Raw genomic sequence first — 15,039 nt, forward strand, 5'->3', positions numbered from 1 at the left:
GATACAAAGGAAATGGGTGTGACTCAATTGTTTGTCACACTGTATAAAAGCTGCCCTATGGAGGAGTGCTCACGTTGATCAAGAAATAGAGGTATGTCAGACCATCTGTGGTGGAAGAGCCCTTTGAAATTAAGGGCTCTGTGTCCATGCAGCTCTCCAGGGGGGACAGAGGGAGGCAGGGGAAGGCAGCAGAGGTGTTTGGGAGGTGTGGTGTGTGGAGCAGACAAATGAGGGCGGTGAACTAAACCTGTTGAAGAAACAGTTTAGCTCATTGGCCCTCTCCAGGGAGCCCCCTGGTTGTCTCTCTCTCTCCCCTTGAAGCCAGTAATCTCCTTCATACCGGTCCACACCTCCCTCACGTTGTTCTGCTGGAGTTTGGCCTCCAGCTTCCTCCTGCAGGAGTCCTTGCACTCTTTCAGCTTCTCCTTCAGGTCGCGCTGCACTCTCCTGAGCTCCTCTCTGTCCCCAGACCTGAAAGCTGCTTTCTTATTGAGAAGGGCTTTCAGGTCACTGGTGATCCACGGCTTGTTGTTGGGGAAACAGTGTACAGTCCGGGATGGTACGATGGAGTGTTCACAGAATTGAATGTATTCTGTGATGCAGTCTGTCATGCTGTTGATGTCCTCCCCATGTGGTCCAGACACCACATCCCAGTCTGTGGACTCAAAGCAGTCCTGCAGGGCGTCTTTAGCCTCCTGTGTCCACCTCCTCACAGTCTTGGTGGTTACAGGCTGCCACTGCACCAGAGGGATATACTCAGGTGTTAACAGGACCAAGTTGTGTCCAGACCTATCAACCTACCAGTTAACGTACTGGTGAAAAGTTGGCAGTGCTTTATCTAGAGTGGTTAAAGTCTCCAGTAACTGCCAAAAATGCACCGGGATGTTGAGTCTGCGGGTTAGACACAGTGGAGTGGATGGTGTCTACTGCTGCCTCCACGTCAGCTGATGGAGGAACGTAAACAGCGACAACAATGGCGGACGAGAACTCCCTCTGCAAATAATACGGACGCATCCCCACGGCTAGACGTTCAATGTCCGGGCTACAGAAATGTTCCTTCACACAAACATGGATTGCACCACCTCTTGTTCAGATACATTGCAATCCCTCCTCCTTTCCTCTTACCACAACGTCTCTGTCCGCCCGAATAGTCCTGAAGCCGGGTACGGCTGCACTGTGGTCCGGGAAATTTTGAGTGCAGCCAAGCCTCAGTCTTAGTGGTGTCCCGCTAACAATGTGGGCTTCATTGACAATTGGAATACTTTCTGGGGAAAACCTGGTCTGATCCGGAGAGACGGCATCCATCCTACTTTGGATGGTGCAGCTCTTCTTTCTAGAAATAAGGCCATGTCTCTTAACAGCCCTAAAACATGACATCCCAGGGTTGAGGCCAGGACGCAGAGCTGCAGTCTTACACGCTCCTCTGCAGCTTCTTTAGAGCCGTCACTCACCCAAAACATTCAACATCCTATAGAGGTTGTGTCTGTACCCAGACCACCTATATTTAAAAAACTCAAGAAAAGATGTATTAATAAAAATGTATCCTACTATTAGAAAAATTACTCAGAGGCTGTACTCAAAATCAAACACATCGGACATTTATTCTTGCAAGAAGGAGCAAATACATGTACACTCAAAGATGTCCAGCGTTGCTCGAAGTCTCTTCTCTGTAGTTCAGCTTTTATACAGTGTGACAAACAGTTGACAGTCACCCCCACTTCCTCTGTATATCTGTTTTTGTAGATAGTACTGGGTGAGGTCGTAGGTCACAAGATAAAGGTACAGAGACGTTGTAACTGAGACTATAGAACCATGTTGTGCACAGATAAATGGGTACATCTTTCCTGAGACAATAAGAACATGTTATGCAACAGATAGACAAATATTTGACAAGTACGATGAGTTCATTATTTTTCCATCACCTACCAAATTAATGGATCAAAAAAAATCTGACAATTAAAAGCGGACTATTGCATATCAGATCTCTCTCGTCTAAATCTCTGTTAGTAAATGACTTGATAACTGATCATCACATTGATTTACTCTGTCTCACAGAGACCTGGCTGCAACAGGAAGAATATGTTGGTATTAATGAAGCAACTCCTCCCAGTCATATTAATTATCATATTCCTCGAGATTCAGGCCAAGGAGGAGGAGTGGCAGCAATCTTCCACTCAAGTTTATCAATTAATCCAAAGCCGAAACTTAGTTATAATTCATTTGAGAGTCTGACTCTTATTCTCTTGCACCCAAACTGGAAAGCAGAGAAACCGATTCTGTTTGTTGTTGTTTATTGCCCACCTGGTCCTTATTCAGAGTTTCTAACTGAATTCTCTGACTTTTTATCAGATTTAGTGCTGAGTTCAGATAAAGTGATGATAGTGGGAGACTTTAACATTCATGTTGACAAATTCTTATAGCAGAAAGCCTGGTTTAACAGAGAAAGCTGATAACCACCATCGTAGTGCCGATTATCTCTGACTGAGAGTTTCTGCTTTGTTGAGCCAGCTCAGGCAAAGAAAGCCTGGGTATTATGTTTTGATGCTTTTAATGGTTTTATGTGAAGCACTTTGAATTCCCTTGTTGTTGAAATGTGCTATACAAATGTAGCGTGATGTCAATTTAATTCGTGAGGATTAGATTTTACTCTCGTTATTAGAAGGGGCACCAGTCCAATATTGGACAAATTATCAATGTTAAATCAGTCATTCATAATATAAACCGGAATTCTTGTATCGGAACTCAAATCCTTTGATATACTCAAAGTTGCCACCATGACAGAGTTGGGTCTAATTAAAGGAGTTTATTGCATAACTTCACAAAGTAAATGATTAAATGGTAGATACGTTTATATGAATGAGAATGTACAAATTCGAGACTAGGCTAACGGAGAAAGCATTGAATGGGTGAATCTAGGTCTATAATGACTAATTGGTATGCCAACTCCAAAGTTCAGAACCAGCCTACTTGTGACGATTTCAACCACGGGCCGAAGGCGGGTCCAGATAGTGATGCTTTCAGGTCCAGTCAATCTGGAGTCGATTTGTGGGCATTTATTCTCGCGTTCAGTTCGGCACCTGGATTAGCTGCTGGCCCTGCGGTCCCACTGCCGTGAGTCAGGTCTTGGAAGATGCAATCGCCACGTCCCAGTCAGGATGGACGTCGGCAAGGTGGAGGCGATCTTGGGTCGGTGATTTCCAACAGTCACTAGTTATGACTTTGATGAACGCTGAGAGCTGGCCTGGCTCGTGGCGTTAACAAAAATACTAATAGTGATCGTGAATCGTCAAAAATGGGTTGAATTAAGTACTTAATCAGCGAAGTGGCCGAAGTACTTTAAGAAGTTAATTAACTAGTTTAAGTTTAACAAAAACGAGTACAAAATGACTAAGTCAAAACTTAGAAAGCTTAAAAGATAACTGAAAACTGTAAGAACAAAGACTAAAACAAATCTAAAGGAAAACAAATCTCAAACTGTTAGAAAAATTACTCGGGCTTGGTTCAAAATCAAACATATCGGACATTTATTCTTGCAAGAAGGAGCAAATACATGCACCCTCAAAGAGAGGTGTCCAGCAGTGCTTCCCGTCACTCCTCCGTAGGGCAGCTCCTATACAGTTGACAAACAATTAACAGTCACCCCCAATTCCTTTGTATCTGCTTTCGTATGGTAATATTGATTAGATTTGCAGGTCACAAGATAAGGACACAGGGGAGTCGTCAATTAGATGCAGAAAGTAAAACAAAAAGGAATCACTTGCAAATAAGAGAGAAAACAAGAGACTTTTCGGAGCTTGGTTGACGAGAGACTTTCTGGAGCCACAATGCAAACAAGAGGAAGAGACAAATCTTTCCTTTCCATCATATCCCTCCTGTTTATACAAAGTATAACATAACATGTACATAAAAAGGAAAAAACAAAAACCAAAAGAATCAGCATGAGAAAAATCACATTAATCACACTGCTTGACAAGAACCTTCCCGGAGCCACAATGTAAACAAGAAGAGACAAATCTTTTTTTTTCCATCACAAACGAATCTACAAGAAAACTAAAACAAATCTGATGGAAAAATAATGAACTTGTATAATCTACCTGTTGCGCATCAAGTTTTGATTTTACAAAATCTCTGTATCTTGTGATCCACGCCCACACACGTACCATCTACAAAATCACACATACAAGAGGAAATGAGAGTAACTGTCAACTGTTTGTAACGCTGTTTAAAAGCTGAACCACAGAGGAGTGATTTTGAGCATTGTCTCGGGGAGAGGAGGAGGTGTCATGATGTCCCACGTTTGGCATGATTTGATTCAAACTATGTACAAAAGAAGTTCCTTATTTCACTTCACCAACATAACATGAGATATATCATTACAACACAGATCACTTTAAACGATAAGGTAATTTGACCTAATTACTCAGATAGTGAGGTGGAGGAGGGTGGAGAAGAGTGAGAGCGAGAGAGGAAGAGATCTTGTGTGTTAGACCATGTTAATCTCTATAGATTTAGGATATAGTTTAGTGAAACCAAAACTTTCGATATCACATTGTCAGTAGAAGAATATCATAAGAATACATGATAACAGTCTATCTAGTTAGGAATCACAAAGTCCATATTTTGCTCTTATATTTTTGGTGACTTGTGACCACATGAGGGAGACGTGGCTCTTTGAGATGGTCAATACTGGTGGTCATCTGGCGTCTGGAGAATATCAACTTTGGAGTTGGTGTATTGGAGCGGTTGTGACCCAAAAGGGGATTAAAAGGGATGTCCTGTGGTTTTCGGGTGTCTCCAAAATGACATGTTTATTCATGACAGAATAGGTTGCATGAATCGCCGTTCAACATTTTAAAAATGATTACAGTTATTTTAGTTCATAATTCTATGATATTTCCACCACATATTCCCCCCCGGTGACACACTCCCTGTATGGGTTCAGTACCACCGATAGTTTATTACTAACTCTAAACCCAGTGCTTGAGACTTTCTCACCTTAAATGGACACTTCCACCTACGTTCGTAGTTACATACTGTTATATTTGAATAAACAAATACAATAACATGAACAGGATAAATCAATTAAATGTGGTTCATAACTGACAATCGTCAATTCGACGATGAGCCTTGAGTCAATTTTCTGACCTCACGTACTTTGTAAACAGCTGACAGATCTCCCCCAAGGAAGAGGTTGCTAGCTCATTGATGCAAGGGGGGCATCCCTTGCAGGATGTTATCTAACACTGGCAGGGTACGTCAACATTTCTGGTCCTGCCTTTCCCATGGATGCACTGTCCTTTGATATATATCTCTGGCTCATCCTTCATGCAGATGGGAATGACGACCACAGTACGTCTTGTTTCACTTTCAACATCACATGTGGGGTCCCGCAAGTGAGCCTTAATGGCAGTCCCACCCTGCGAACATCAATCTTTTCCCAGTAACTTATAACACAATTAATATTCCAGAAACAAACAATAGCCGTAATAATAAATGAGCTCACTGGATATTTATCAGCATGCATATCTATCAGTGACAACTCGACTATATCAATTTGAGTGAATAAATGATGATGATACTGGGTGTATAGTATGCGTCCCTGTGGTGGATTTTCTTTGAACAGACTGGTCACAGATGAGGTTGGAGTCGAAGATCAATTTATCAGAATTCGTTATTGGACATGAATCATGGGAAGAAATGCACAGTTTGCTGGACTGCACAGTTTCTCCAACTTTGTGAAAGAAACGTGAAGCCTTTATACCCTCCTGTTTCATAGAAGTGGGGGTGGGACGTACATTATGTCCCTCCATCCCACACTGGGTTAACCAGATACACCTGTTCAACCAGAGTGCTTCCGGTCATACAGAGTTCATCTGTGAATAACATTGTGTGTGTAGTCTCACAACAAAGTGGAAATATATACTAATAAGTCGTGTTGAGACTGTTCATAGACTGCTATAATATTTCGTACAATGTTATCCATCCTAACGTGTATATATACAGGAGATATGAAATATCTGCATCCCCGAAGGACGTTATTTTCTAACTGTAGTCCATAAACTGTTTTCTGTAATCGTCTCTCTCTCTCTCTCTCTCTCTCTCTCTCTCTCTCTCTCCATTGTTCATAATGTTGATGCAGCTTTATTTTTTTCTTGTAGGTCTGCCTTGTCAGATTGAAAGGTGGTATGGGCCTCAGAAGACATATGCATTCAGGGCCACATAGAAAGGTGGGCATTAATCTTCATGTACGCTTAACATGTATTTTCTGATATTTTGTACGAAGGTAGTGCTGACCACTTAATTGCAAAATTCAATTAACAGTTTGTTGATGACTACGTGGAAATAAGGATGGACTGTTGATGTGAAGAAACAGTCCCATGTTTGTCTGGATGGTGCAGTTGTCTGATTAACTGTAATCCTGTATCACAAGACAGTCCCCATATTTCTATTGCTGCAAATATATCGGAATAATAATCCACTTCTTCTGTTCTTTACCCACAGAAAATGAAAGAATTTTTCCCACAAGGTAATGCTCACTTTTTAGTAGACAGTAACTCTTTTGTACATCTATTCTTGAGTTTCTGTTAAGAAAATATGTTATGTAGACTTTATGTCCAGTTTATTTATCTTAATTTATTTTCCTTAAATGTTTTTCTCTTTTTAGATAACGTCACAGATTCTGGTAAGCTTGCTTCTTCTCATTTCGGTTTGTTGGTGTTCATTGTGCTTCTACTCAGTGTTATGGTTTACATTTGGTGTCGCTCGCTGCAATGCTGTTACTGTCCCTGTAGCCCAACACACGTATTTAATGCATCTCCTCAGAAAACTTTGAAAACTAACCAAGTTAGATAAATCTTAAATTTGAATTTCTTTTACATTATTTAACTCTTTTCAAACTAATTTTTGGCAACATACCTGTCTGAGTGTGTTCTGCAGTAACTGAGTGGGGCTTGTGGTTTGTCTTTGCATGTGAGGCGTTTAGGGGACATCTGTAAATTGTAGCAACAATTGTAGTAAACTGCATGCACATCGGTGCACCACCCTGTACCACAAGTAAATTCTCCAACTGTGGGAAACACGACAATAAATATGCAGCATGGTTGTACCAAGATGTAATAATGCTGTGTGTAAAAATGAAACAAAAAACTTGAACCATATTTAATTTTGAAATGTATTTAAAAAAAATTGCTATCAATAAAACGTATCGCTCAGGAACGGATTTCAATGTCGGTACTGGTACCGATGTCAAAACATTTTGAAAAGTACCCGACCCTACCTGTGAAAGCAGGTTGAGTTTGGTTCAGGTTCTGGTACTATCTTCAATTATGTCATCCTTCTCACAACAAACGTCAGGTTTTTTGTTTTAAACAAAGCTTTAAGCCATAGTTTACATTGAGATGATAAAAAAAAGAAAAAGAAAGACAAAACTGAATGCAAGACACCCTGGCACGGCCACTTGCACATGCAGAGTATATAGAATGTTACAGTACCCTATCTGTTCACTTGAAGCTCTAGCTTTCTTTATTAACTCAGGTGTATTTTCTTGTTTTCTCTAAAGGCCCAATGCCCTACATTATTTTTATGGATCCACAAAAACGACATTGCTTCAGTGGTGGCATCACAGGTGAGTACATTTTCTTTTAATGTACATGATATTCAGTACAGATCTTTACTCTGTTGATGCCTTACAAATATTGTTTAAAGCGACATGTGAGGCGTCAGGCGGTTATGGGCATGCATTGGATCATTTTCATTCAAACAAATGTGAAGACCATCTGTGAGATGATAAAGACAGCGGTGTAGTGCTGCCAGAGCGCACTGGAACGACGCTTTGTTTCTTCAAGTGAGGAAATGAAATGTCCACATTTTACTTGATCTGGTTGAAAGCCATTTACACGTTTTGAGTGTTTAAATATCTAAAGCGTATCATTCAAGAGAGCCAATAAAAACAAATGGAATGGTCAAATTTGTTATAATTACATTTGAGATGTATTCATTGATTCTCAACATCAACCTTGAGCCTTGCTATGATCCGCTGCTATTTGTGCTGTCAAAGTTACTGCATTATGCGGGAACACAAACCCAACACTTCCTGTATTATTTTTTTTAAATGAAACTGCCTTGCCACCGTAGGTGCAGTGGGGACACCTGAAACGAGCTTTCTGCCCCCCCCGTGTGTGCGCTGTCGCATGCATGTCACATGCACGCTCAACAAATAGCACTACACCCATGGATATTCAGTACTGCTGAAGATGTAAGATCCATTATGTTTGAAGGAATTATTCTGATTTAAATGTGTGTTCTTCCAGGCTTGTCTCTGCTTACGATGTGTTTCGGTCTAAAACCGAGGACTGCTTTTTACTTGTGCCATGTTTGTGAGGAAAAAATTTCACTTGGCGAGATTTTTAACCACTTCCGTCCCTGGAGCCATCACAACAACTACTTTGTAAGTGTTGAATTTCATAAAAGAAATAGTCTGCGTTCAAAATTTGGAAGTGTAATTCATTTGGTATTTTGTTCTGCAGAACTACACAGACCCCAATGTACTGAATCTCTCCTGGATACCCAACAAGGAAGCCAGGGCGGTTCAGTTGGAAAAGTTCACGGAAGAAATGAATACAATTTGGGCTGGAAGGCTGCAGGTTTGTACATAGAGGCTATTGTGTACCACACAAATAATGACCATAACATGAATAGAGGTATTTTAGGAACGGAGTGGCACAATTTTGGAAGTGTATGTGGTCGAAATTATCAGCAGTAGACGGACATCTTCCAAAAGAAAAGACTTTTATCGTAAGCTAACAAAAGTTGAGCTTGTCTGCAGAGTAGCTGAATACATACAGTCAGGTGCTTTTATATGTTTTTTTATGAGCAAATCCCAACCCCCACATTGTGTGGACTGCTACCATTTTCTGTGCAGCTGTTAGCCACCCGCCCTCTTTTTCACACACTTCCAGTTTTTATCATCTTATTTTAGTCATGTCTTATCAGCACAGGTTCTGGATGAGAGACCACAAAAGCTCTTTGAAAACAAGAAGTCCTTTTTAAGGCAATAACAGTCTCTGTTATACAAACTGTGCTCAGAGTTCGGTGGTAGTGCAAGAGCTTGCATATAGTAATACGCAATCGTCTATGTATTAAGTATAGGATATACCAAAGAAAATGTTTTGTTTGGTTAACTGTGATCCGCACATTGTTGAGCTGCCCATCTTGGTGTGTGCGTATTAGTTGGCTTCAGCTCTGCGTGTTCTTTAATGAGGCAATAGGAGAGAATCGGCTGGTCTCAAAAGCATTTATTATAAAAGCAACAGAGTATCAGATCTCTAGCTAGGAGCCCAGACTATGTGTCCCTGACAACAACAGAATGTGTCAGTTCGCGAAGTCTGACTGACTGTCTGTCCCTGGCTCCTGTATTTTATAATACATCGTATAGGCATCTCTGCACGGTGTGTTGTCTGCCACGAGTTGGCTGCATGCCGGTAGCCTTGGCTGTGCACCTGGCGAGCATGCCGTGATGTCGTCAACAGTTACTGCCTGCACGTTTGTGATACATGTGCCCTTATCTGTAGTTGTCCTTGAGACAGGGTCGTGTGCTGCGGAGATTAGCAAACAACAGATACATGTCAGACAGTGAATATGCACAACATACAGCTCTTACTTGCTTGTTCACAAAGCACCAATCTGTGTTGATGTGACTGAACACTGAAAGTCTTTCTGGTCATGCTTTTCCTCTTAGTCAGTGAAGCACTACGCTACTGCGTTGTAGTAATATTCTTGATGGTTGCACAGCAATGTTATATGATGAGACAGTGATGTTTTTTGGAAAGCCTTTTTTAAATTACAGATTATGTGTCCTCACCTCATTTTCTCTTTGCAGATGTTACATTTACCTGAAACTCTTCTGGGAAACCTTAAATCAAAAACCTACTCTGAAGGTAGGCTATGTAATTTTAAGATTTATCAGTATAGTATTTATTTTAGAATACAATTAACCTGTATGTAATATGTATGTCATGTTCTTCTCCGCAGTGATGGAAAGTCTAAATGAAAACAACAAGCTTCTTGAGCTGTTTCAAGGTGTGTGCACTTTTTTCTCAGTAATTAGTCAGCAAGTTATTAAGTTGAAATGGTCCTCCAGAGACTTTTAATAGACGACGAGATGTTTTTTTGGACTTCTTTTCTGTTGGTGCAGCAAGAAATGATCTGATATGTATACACCACATGAACATGGTCAAACAAAGACGGCCTTACTTCTGTGTCATCAAAGAGAAAGTCCAAATGTAAAGGATGAGCCCTGAAGAGTTTATAAGAAAATAGCGTAAAGGCTTGTGTGAGTGAGTGAGTGTGTGTGTGTGTGTGTGTGTGGGGGGGGGGGGGGGGAATCCCAGGGCCTTAATCAGGTTTATAGTTGTTTTCTCCGTGTAAAATGCAAAATCAGATTCTGGAAGAGTCCAATGCTTTGTTTCAAAGTCGTTTGAGACTTTATATGCAACTTTCGGATGTGTTTTGACAAAGTCTTGGCGAGAGGTCCAGAGCCTTCTTCCTGGCCCAAGGCTGGACCTTTTGACCCGACACTGTGACATGTAATCAAAACAGTTGCCCTTTTGTTGTCATCATTACTTTGTACAAATCATTGTACCTGTTTAATTTATTGATGGAACATTTTACAAAATGTAAATTTTGGTTTATATCATTTACTCTTTCTTATTTTGTTTTTTGTTTATAGTTCATCCTCCCTAATCTATTTAATTTTATTTGTTTCAGTTGGCCAGCCAAAGCGGATGATGATAGAAATGTACCAAACAGACAGCAACAGGGAGCATCCACTTCTTGGTCAGTTAATGTATTGATAGTGTTGCTTAAAGGTTTGTAAACCCAGAAAATGACTTAAATCGTCTTTAAATTTTCACGCAAATCCTAAGAATATGTAATGAGAACAACTGAAAAAGAGCAACTAACCTAACACACCTGTCTTTGGTCTGTGGGAGGAAGCCATAGCACCAAAGAAAACCCACAAACTCCACACTATCTAGCCAAGGTTCAAACCCAGAACCTGTGGTTAGCACAACTACAGGTGCAAGGCTTAAGAGATGCTTTGTAACCTTTTCCAACCTGATGAGCATCAACAGCATTTTCCCTGTCCTTCAAATATCACGGCCATGATTATCACAGCCGTGATTGAAAACCCCTGACTTTAATTTCACCTTCAACTCAGCTGCTTATCCCAGAAGTTCACACACTTTTGCCACTCACAGATATGCAATATTGGATAATTTTCCTCAATAAATAAATGGTCAAGTATAAAAAATTTTTTAAATGTGTTCTCTTTATGTACTTTTAGGACTTTTGTGAAAATATGATGATGTATTAAGTCATTTATGCAGAAATATAGAAAATCTAAGGGGTTTAAGCACCATTGTATCAGAAGACCTGGCGATTTCACACAATATCCAAAAAATATATTTCCAAAAGTGTAGATGCATCTCCTGACATTAAATGTGTATTTTTTGTAATTTAGTCACTCATTTTGAGGAATACTTGTCCATCTCTGTCTTTACAGTGAAAATAAAAAATAATAATACCAAAGACAACAAAATGAATTGATTCAAGGAAGGATTTTGTCTTTGAACAGATGCACTTTTGATGCAGCGTTTGCTTGCTTGTTGGCCTTCAACGGCTATTTCTTGGGATAAAATGTCTTCCTTTTTTCCATCTTCTCTGATTATGGTCTTGTAGGCATGCAGCACATTGTTGAATGCATTTGTAGTGGACCACCTGAGAAGAGACATTACCTTTGCATGCTCTGCAGCCTAACGGTGTCCACCAACATGATCATCAGACATATCCTGAGCTTTGACCACCTCTTCTGCTACTTTGTAAGTGTCCAAGAAATCAAAGAGAATATTAATACAAATTGTCATCCATGAACATGATGAATAACAATTTGAAGAATTTAAAATGGGCACAGTTTGGAGAAAGCTGTAAGATAAGATGAGGTTTGAGAAGCGATTTTATAAAGAGGGGACAGTGGCTTTGCTTGAAACGCTCTATTGGAGGATCTGAAGCCGCAATAAGGAAGTTAAAATGTCATAAGTACACAAGTACATGTTGGACTATGTTGAGGAAAATAATGGAAGGATTCTCCAGTTTGATATTTTTACTCATCTCTTACTTGTTGTTAGATTAAAGCACACAGAAATGAACACATGAGTGAGAGTTGTTTCCAAGTCAGTGGTAATCAGGATTTATTGAACGCCTCGATAAATCAAGTACATCCCTTTTGAAAAATGGACAACATGCCTTTGAAGCTCAGTCTTTTACATGCTTCTACTAAATATTCCTCTTTGTGTATATTTTGATTATAATTTGTGCTGCTTTTCTATCTGTGCAGAAAGCTTTTCATCCCTCTACGTTGAAGTCAAAGGAGTGCTACTCTAGGTGTACTGACACTGACCTTTTCAGCATGATGCTTGATTTCTCAAAGCAGTCGGAGAGTATTCATACAACTGAAAATACTGCTATAAAGGTAGGATTAGTTTACAAAGTGTTACGGCCATTTTCCCCAAACTCATACAAAATGAATGCGTCGATGTTAAAATGTATGACATTTTGTCACAGCAAGTGAGCCTGGAGCCTGCTGAATTCAAGTCGGTGAAGTCCAAGGGTTATGCAGAAGGTTGGTGTTTATCATTCATGTCTTGGTTTACTGTATGTTGTATTTGACTGAATGAACTGTGTCTACGAAGAAACCCCCCCCCCTTCCCCCTCAAAAAAAAAAAAAAAAAAAAAAAAAGCTCCGGCTTTTTTAGTGGACTGTTGCCAAAAGGAATCATTCCCGTGGTCAGTTTTGTATATTTTCAACCCTTTTTCAAGGACCCTGAACATACTCAAAAAGGCCAAGATCGATTTTTTTTTTTTTTCTCTCCCAAAGGCAGATGGTAGTGTTTGAGCACATACCGATCAGTTAAAGCTGCTCTAGTAGTTTAAAAATTAACCTGAAGTCTACTACCTGAAAGATGCAACAACTGCAAACGATTCACTATTACATGTACCTAGACCCACATATTTACGCAGTGAATTTGGGTTTGAAAACACCAGGCTAACTTTACCATGCAACATATTTAAAATAAAAAGAATTTGTCTTGTAATGAAAATTACAATTATTACAAGAATAAATTGTAACTTATGAGCTTCAAACTAAGTTTACTGCCAAGAACCTTTAATGATGTTTCACTAATTGATCATTTGGTCTCTTTTAGCTTTGAAAGAGCTTGAATCCATCACAAAGAGCCACTTGACACCAAGCATCACACCACAAAAGAAGCTGGGTATGTAGCCTGTCAGTACTCATCTGTGCTTCACACCAGTTGAGACTGTGAAACATCTGTGGTTTATATGGCTGAGCCTTTTGTGTAGCACCATTGCTGGGAACTGTCTTATTGTCTAAGGTCTATTGAAGTTAATTGTTGTACAAGTTGTAAGTGTGTATATTATGCACAAGATCAGTTCAATGTCCTCGCTCATGTTTGACTGTATTTATAGTATCTTGGGAATATAAAAATAGGCCCCTCCTGTGTTTTAAAGAAGTTATATGACTTGTTACAGATGGCAGTTAAATTCACTGAGTTGATAGACTCCAGGAAAGAGATGACATCCTCAATTTCTTCTTTTATTTAACTCTAACAACCAAACCCTTATTTATTTATTTTTACACAGAAGCATCGTACGGACTGCACTGTCAGGTGATTCATTATAATTTCTCTAAAATATCCCACATCTTATGAGTGTACAGCTGCCGTCTTTTTAAGAACACAAGTGTGTCCAATTCACTGTACTTTAACTTATTTCTAATTTAATGATTGTGTCTCTTTGTGGCAGAACTGCAGTAGCACCTTTCAGAGTTCAACTCATTATGTACATCATTTGCAAACCTTGCACCACCACAAGGTACCGGTATGTTACTTTTTTGTTTTGTTTTTATGGCTTGTTTTTATGTGAAGCACTTTGTAACGTGAATTCAGAAAGTCTTATATAACTTAAGATGATGATGATTATTATCATTATTATTTGAATTATGAACATTATTATTAAGTTTTAATTTCAACACAATCTCTCAAAAAAAGGATCTGTGTTCAATAGTAACATGATAAAAATGTTACCCGACATTGAAAGCTGTTCCTCATGTTCTTTCACAGATGCTGAAGAAACACTTTGTTCATCAAGGTAAAACTCATTTTCCTGTCATTAGTCATATTGTTGTGCATTGTAAAATGCACCTGTATATAATGATTTATTTCTCACCTTCTTACAGATCTCAACAGCTCATCAGGTACACTTCCCTCCTCCTATTAAAATATTCTGCCTTTTTTTTTTTTTCTTTCATACTGCAGAACTGATGTAACTTCACAGTGAGCTTTTCATTTGAACATGATTCATAAATATAGTGTCAGTGTTTTACAATTTCCTCACAATGATTTCCAAAAATACCAGGTGTTCATCTTTGAAAATGCTTTTGTGTTCGAGGCACCTAGTTTGAGGTAGTTTTTATTGAATTTGACTTGACTTTTTTTTCCTCATCCATTTTTCCTTTAAGTTTCACTCCATCTGGGCTTTAACTCTTTTTTTATTGAGACCTTGAAGAGTAATCAACCGCCAATTGGTAAGATCACCCATTTCTTATAATTTTTTGCACGATGTTAACCAACAAAAATATTACATTTCATTTTTGTAATTTTGTTTTTTTTAGGTACAGCCCTTGTTGTGGCATGCGTCACCTCAGAGCGGGACGATTATGAACCAATATATGTGTGCTTTGCTTGTCGGGACTGTTTCTTCAAGTCCTCTCTCGTGAAACACTTTGACTCTCAAAAACACCATATACAAACACTGGTGAGCTTACATCCGAGTTATGATTTTCTTAAATGGTTTGCGTCGATCACATTAATGAGGATTCAGTTCAAGCGACGGATACCAGTACCACGAACAGGTGTTTGGATTGTGTGAGATTTCTTAAATACACATTCAAACAAATGATAAGTT

At 39.4% G+C, this 15,039-nt stretch overlaps 1 protein-coding gene across 1 annotated transcript in view; it reads left to right on the plus strand.

The window, feature by feature from the left end:
* The window catches only part of LOC138214677 (uncharacterized), a 35,157-nt gene that overhangs the window by 1,824 nt on the left and 18,294 nt on the right, over positions 1-15,039 (plus strand). Inside the window, exons 2-20 of the mRNA XM_069176445.1 lie at positions 6,159-6,227; positions 6,502-6,526; positions 6,665-6,682; positions 7,559-7,624; positions 8,310-8,446; positions 8,526-8,642; positions 9,878-9,935; positions 10,030-10,077; positions 10,765-10,833; positions 11,737-11,876; positions 12,392-12,526; positions 12,619-12,676; positions 13,260-13,328; positions 13,717-13,742; positions 13,879-13,947; positions 14,196-14,223; positions 14,312-14,329; positions 14,594-14,659; positions 14,747-14,889. Coding sequence (XP_069032546.1) covers positions 6,159-6,227; positions 6,502-6,526; positions 6,665-6,682; positions 7,559-7,624; positions 8,310-8,446; positions 8,526-8,642; positions 9,878-9,935; positions 10,030-10,077; positions 10,765-10,833; positions 11,737-11,876; positions 12,392-12,526; positions 12,619-12,676; positions 13,260-13,328; positions 13,717-13,742; positions 13,879-13,947; positions 14,196-14,223; positions 14,312-14,329; positions 14,594-14,659; positions 14,747-14,889 — 1,359 coding nt within the window. The remainder of the gene's footprint in view (positions 1-6,158; positions 6,228-6,501; positions 6,527-6,664; positions 6,683-7,558; positions 7,625-8,309; positions 8,447-8,525; positions 8,643-9,877; positions 9,936-10,029; positions 10,078-10,764; positions 10,834-11,736; positions 11,877-12,391; positions 12,527-12,618; positions 12,677-13,259; positions 13,329-13,716; positions 13,743-13,878; positions 13,948-14,195; positions 14,224-14,311; positions 14,330-14,593; positions 14,660-14,746; positions 14,890-15,039) is intronic.

Source organism: Embiotoca jacksoni, unplaced genomic scaffold (genome assembly GCF_022577435.1).
Source record: "Embiotoca jacksoni isolate LCO1_2020_lvr unplaced genomic scaffold, fEmbJac1.0.p SCAF_7, whole genome shotgun sequence".
Taxonomy (NCBI): domain Eukaryota; kingdom Metazoa; phylum Chordata; class Actinopteri; family Embiotocidae; genus Embiotoca; species Embiotoca jacksoni.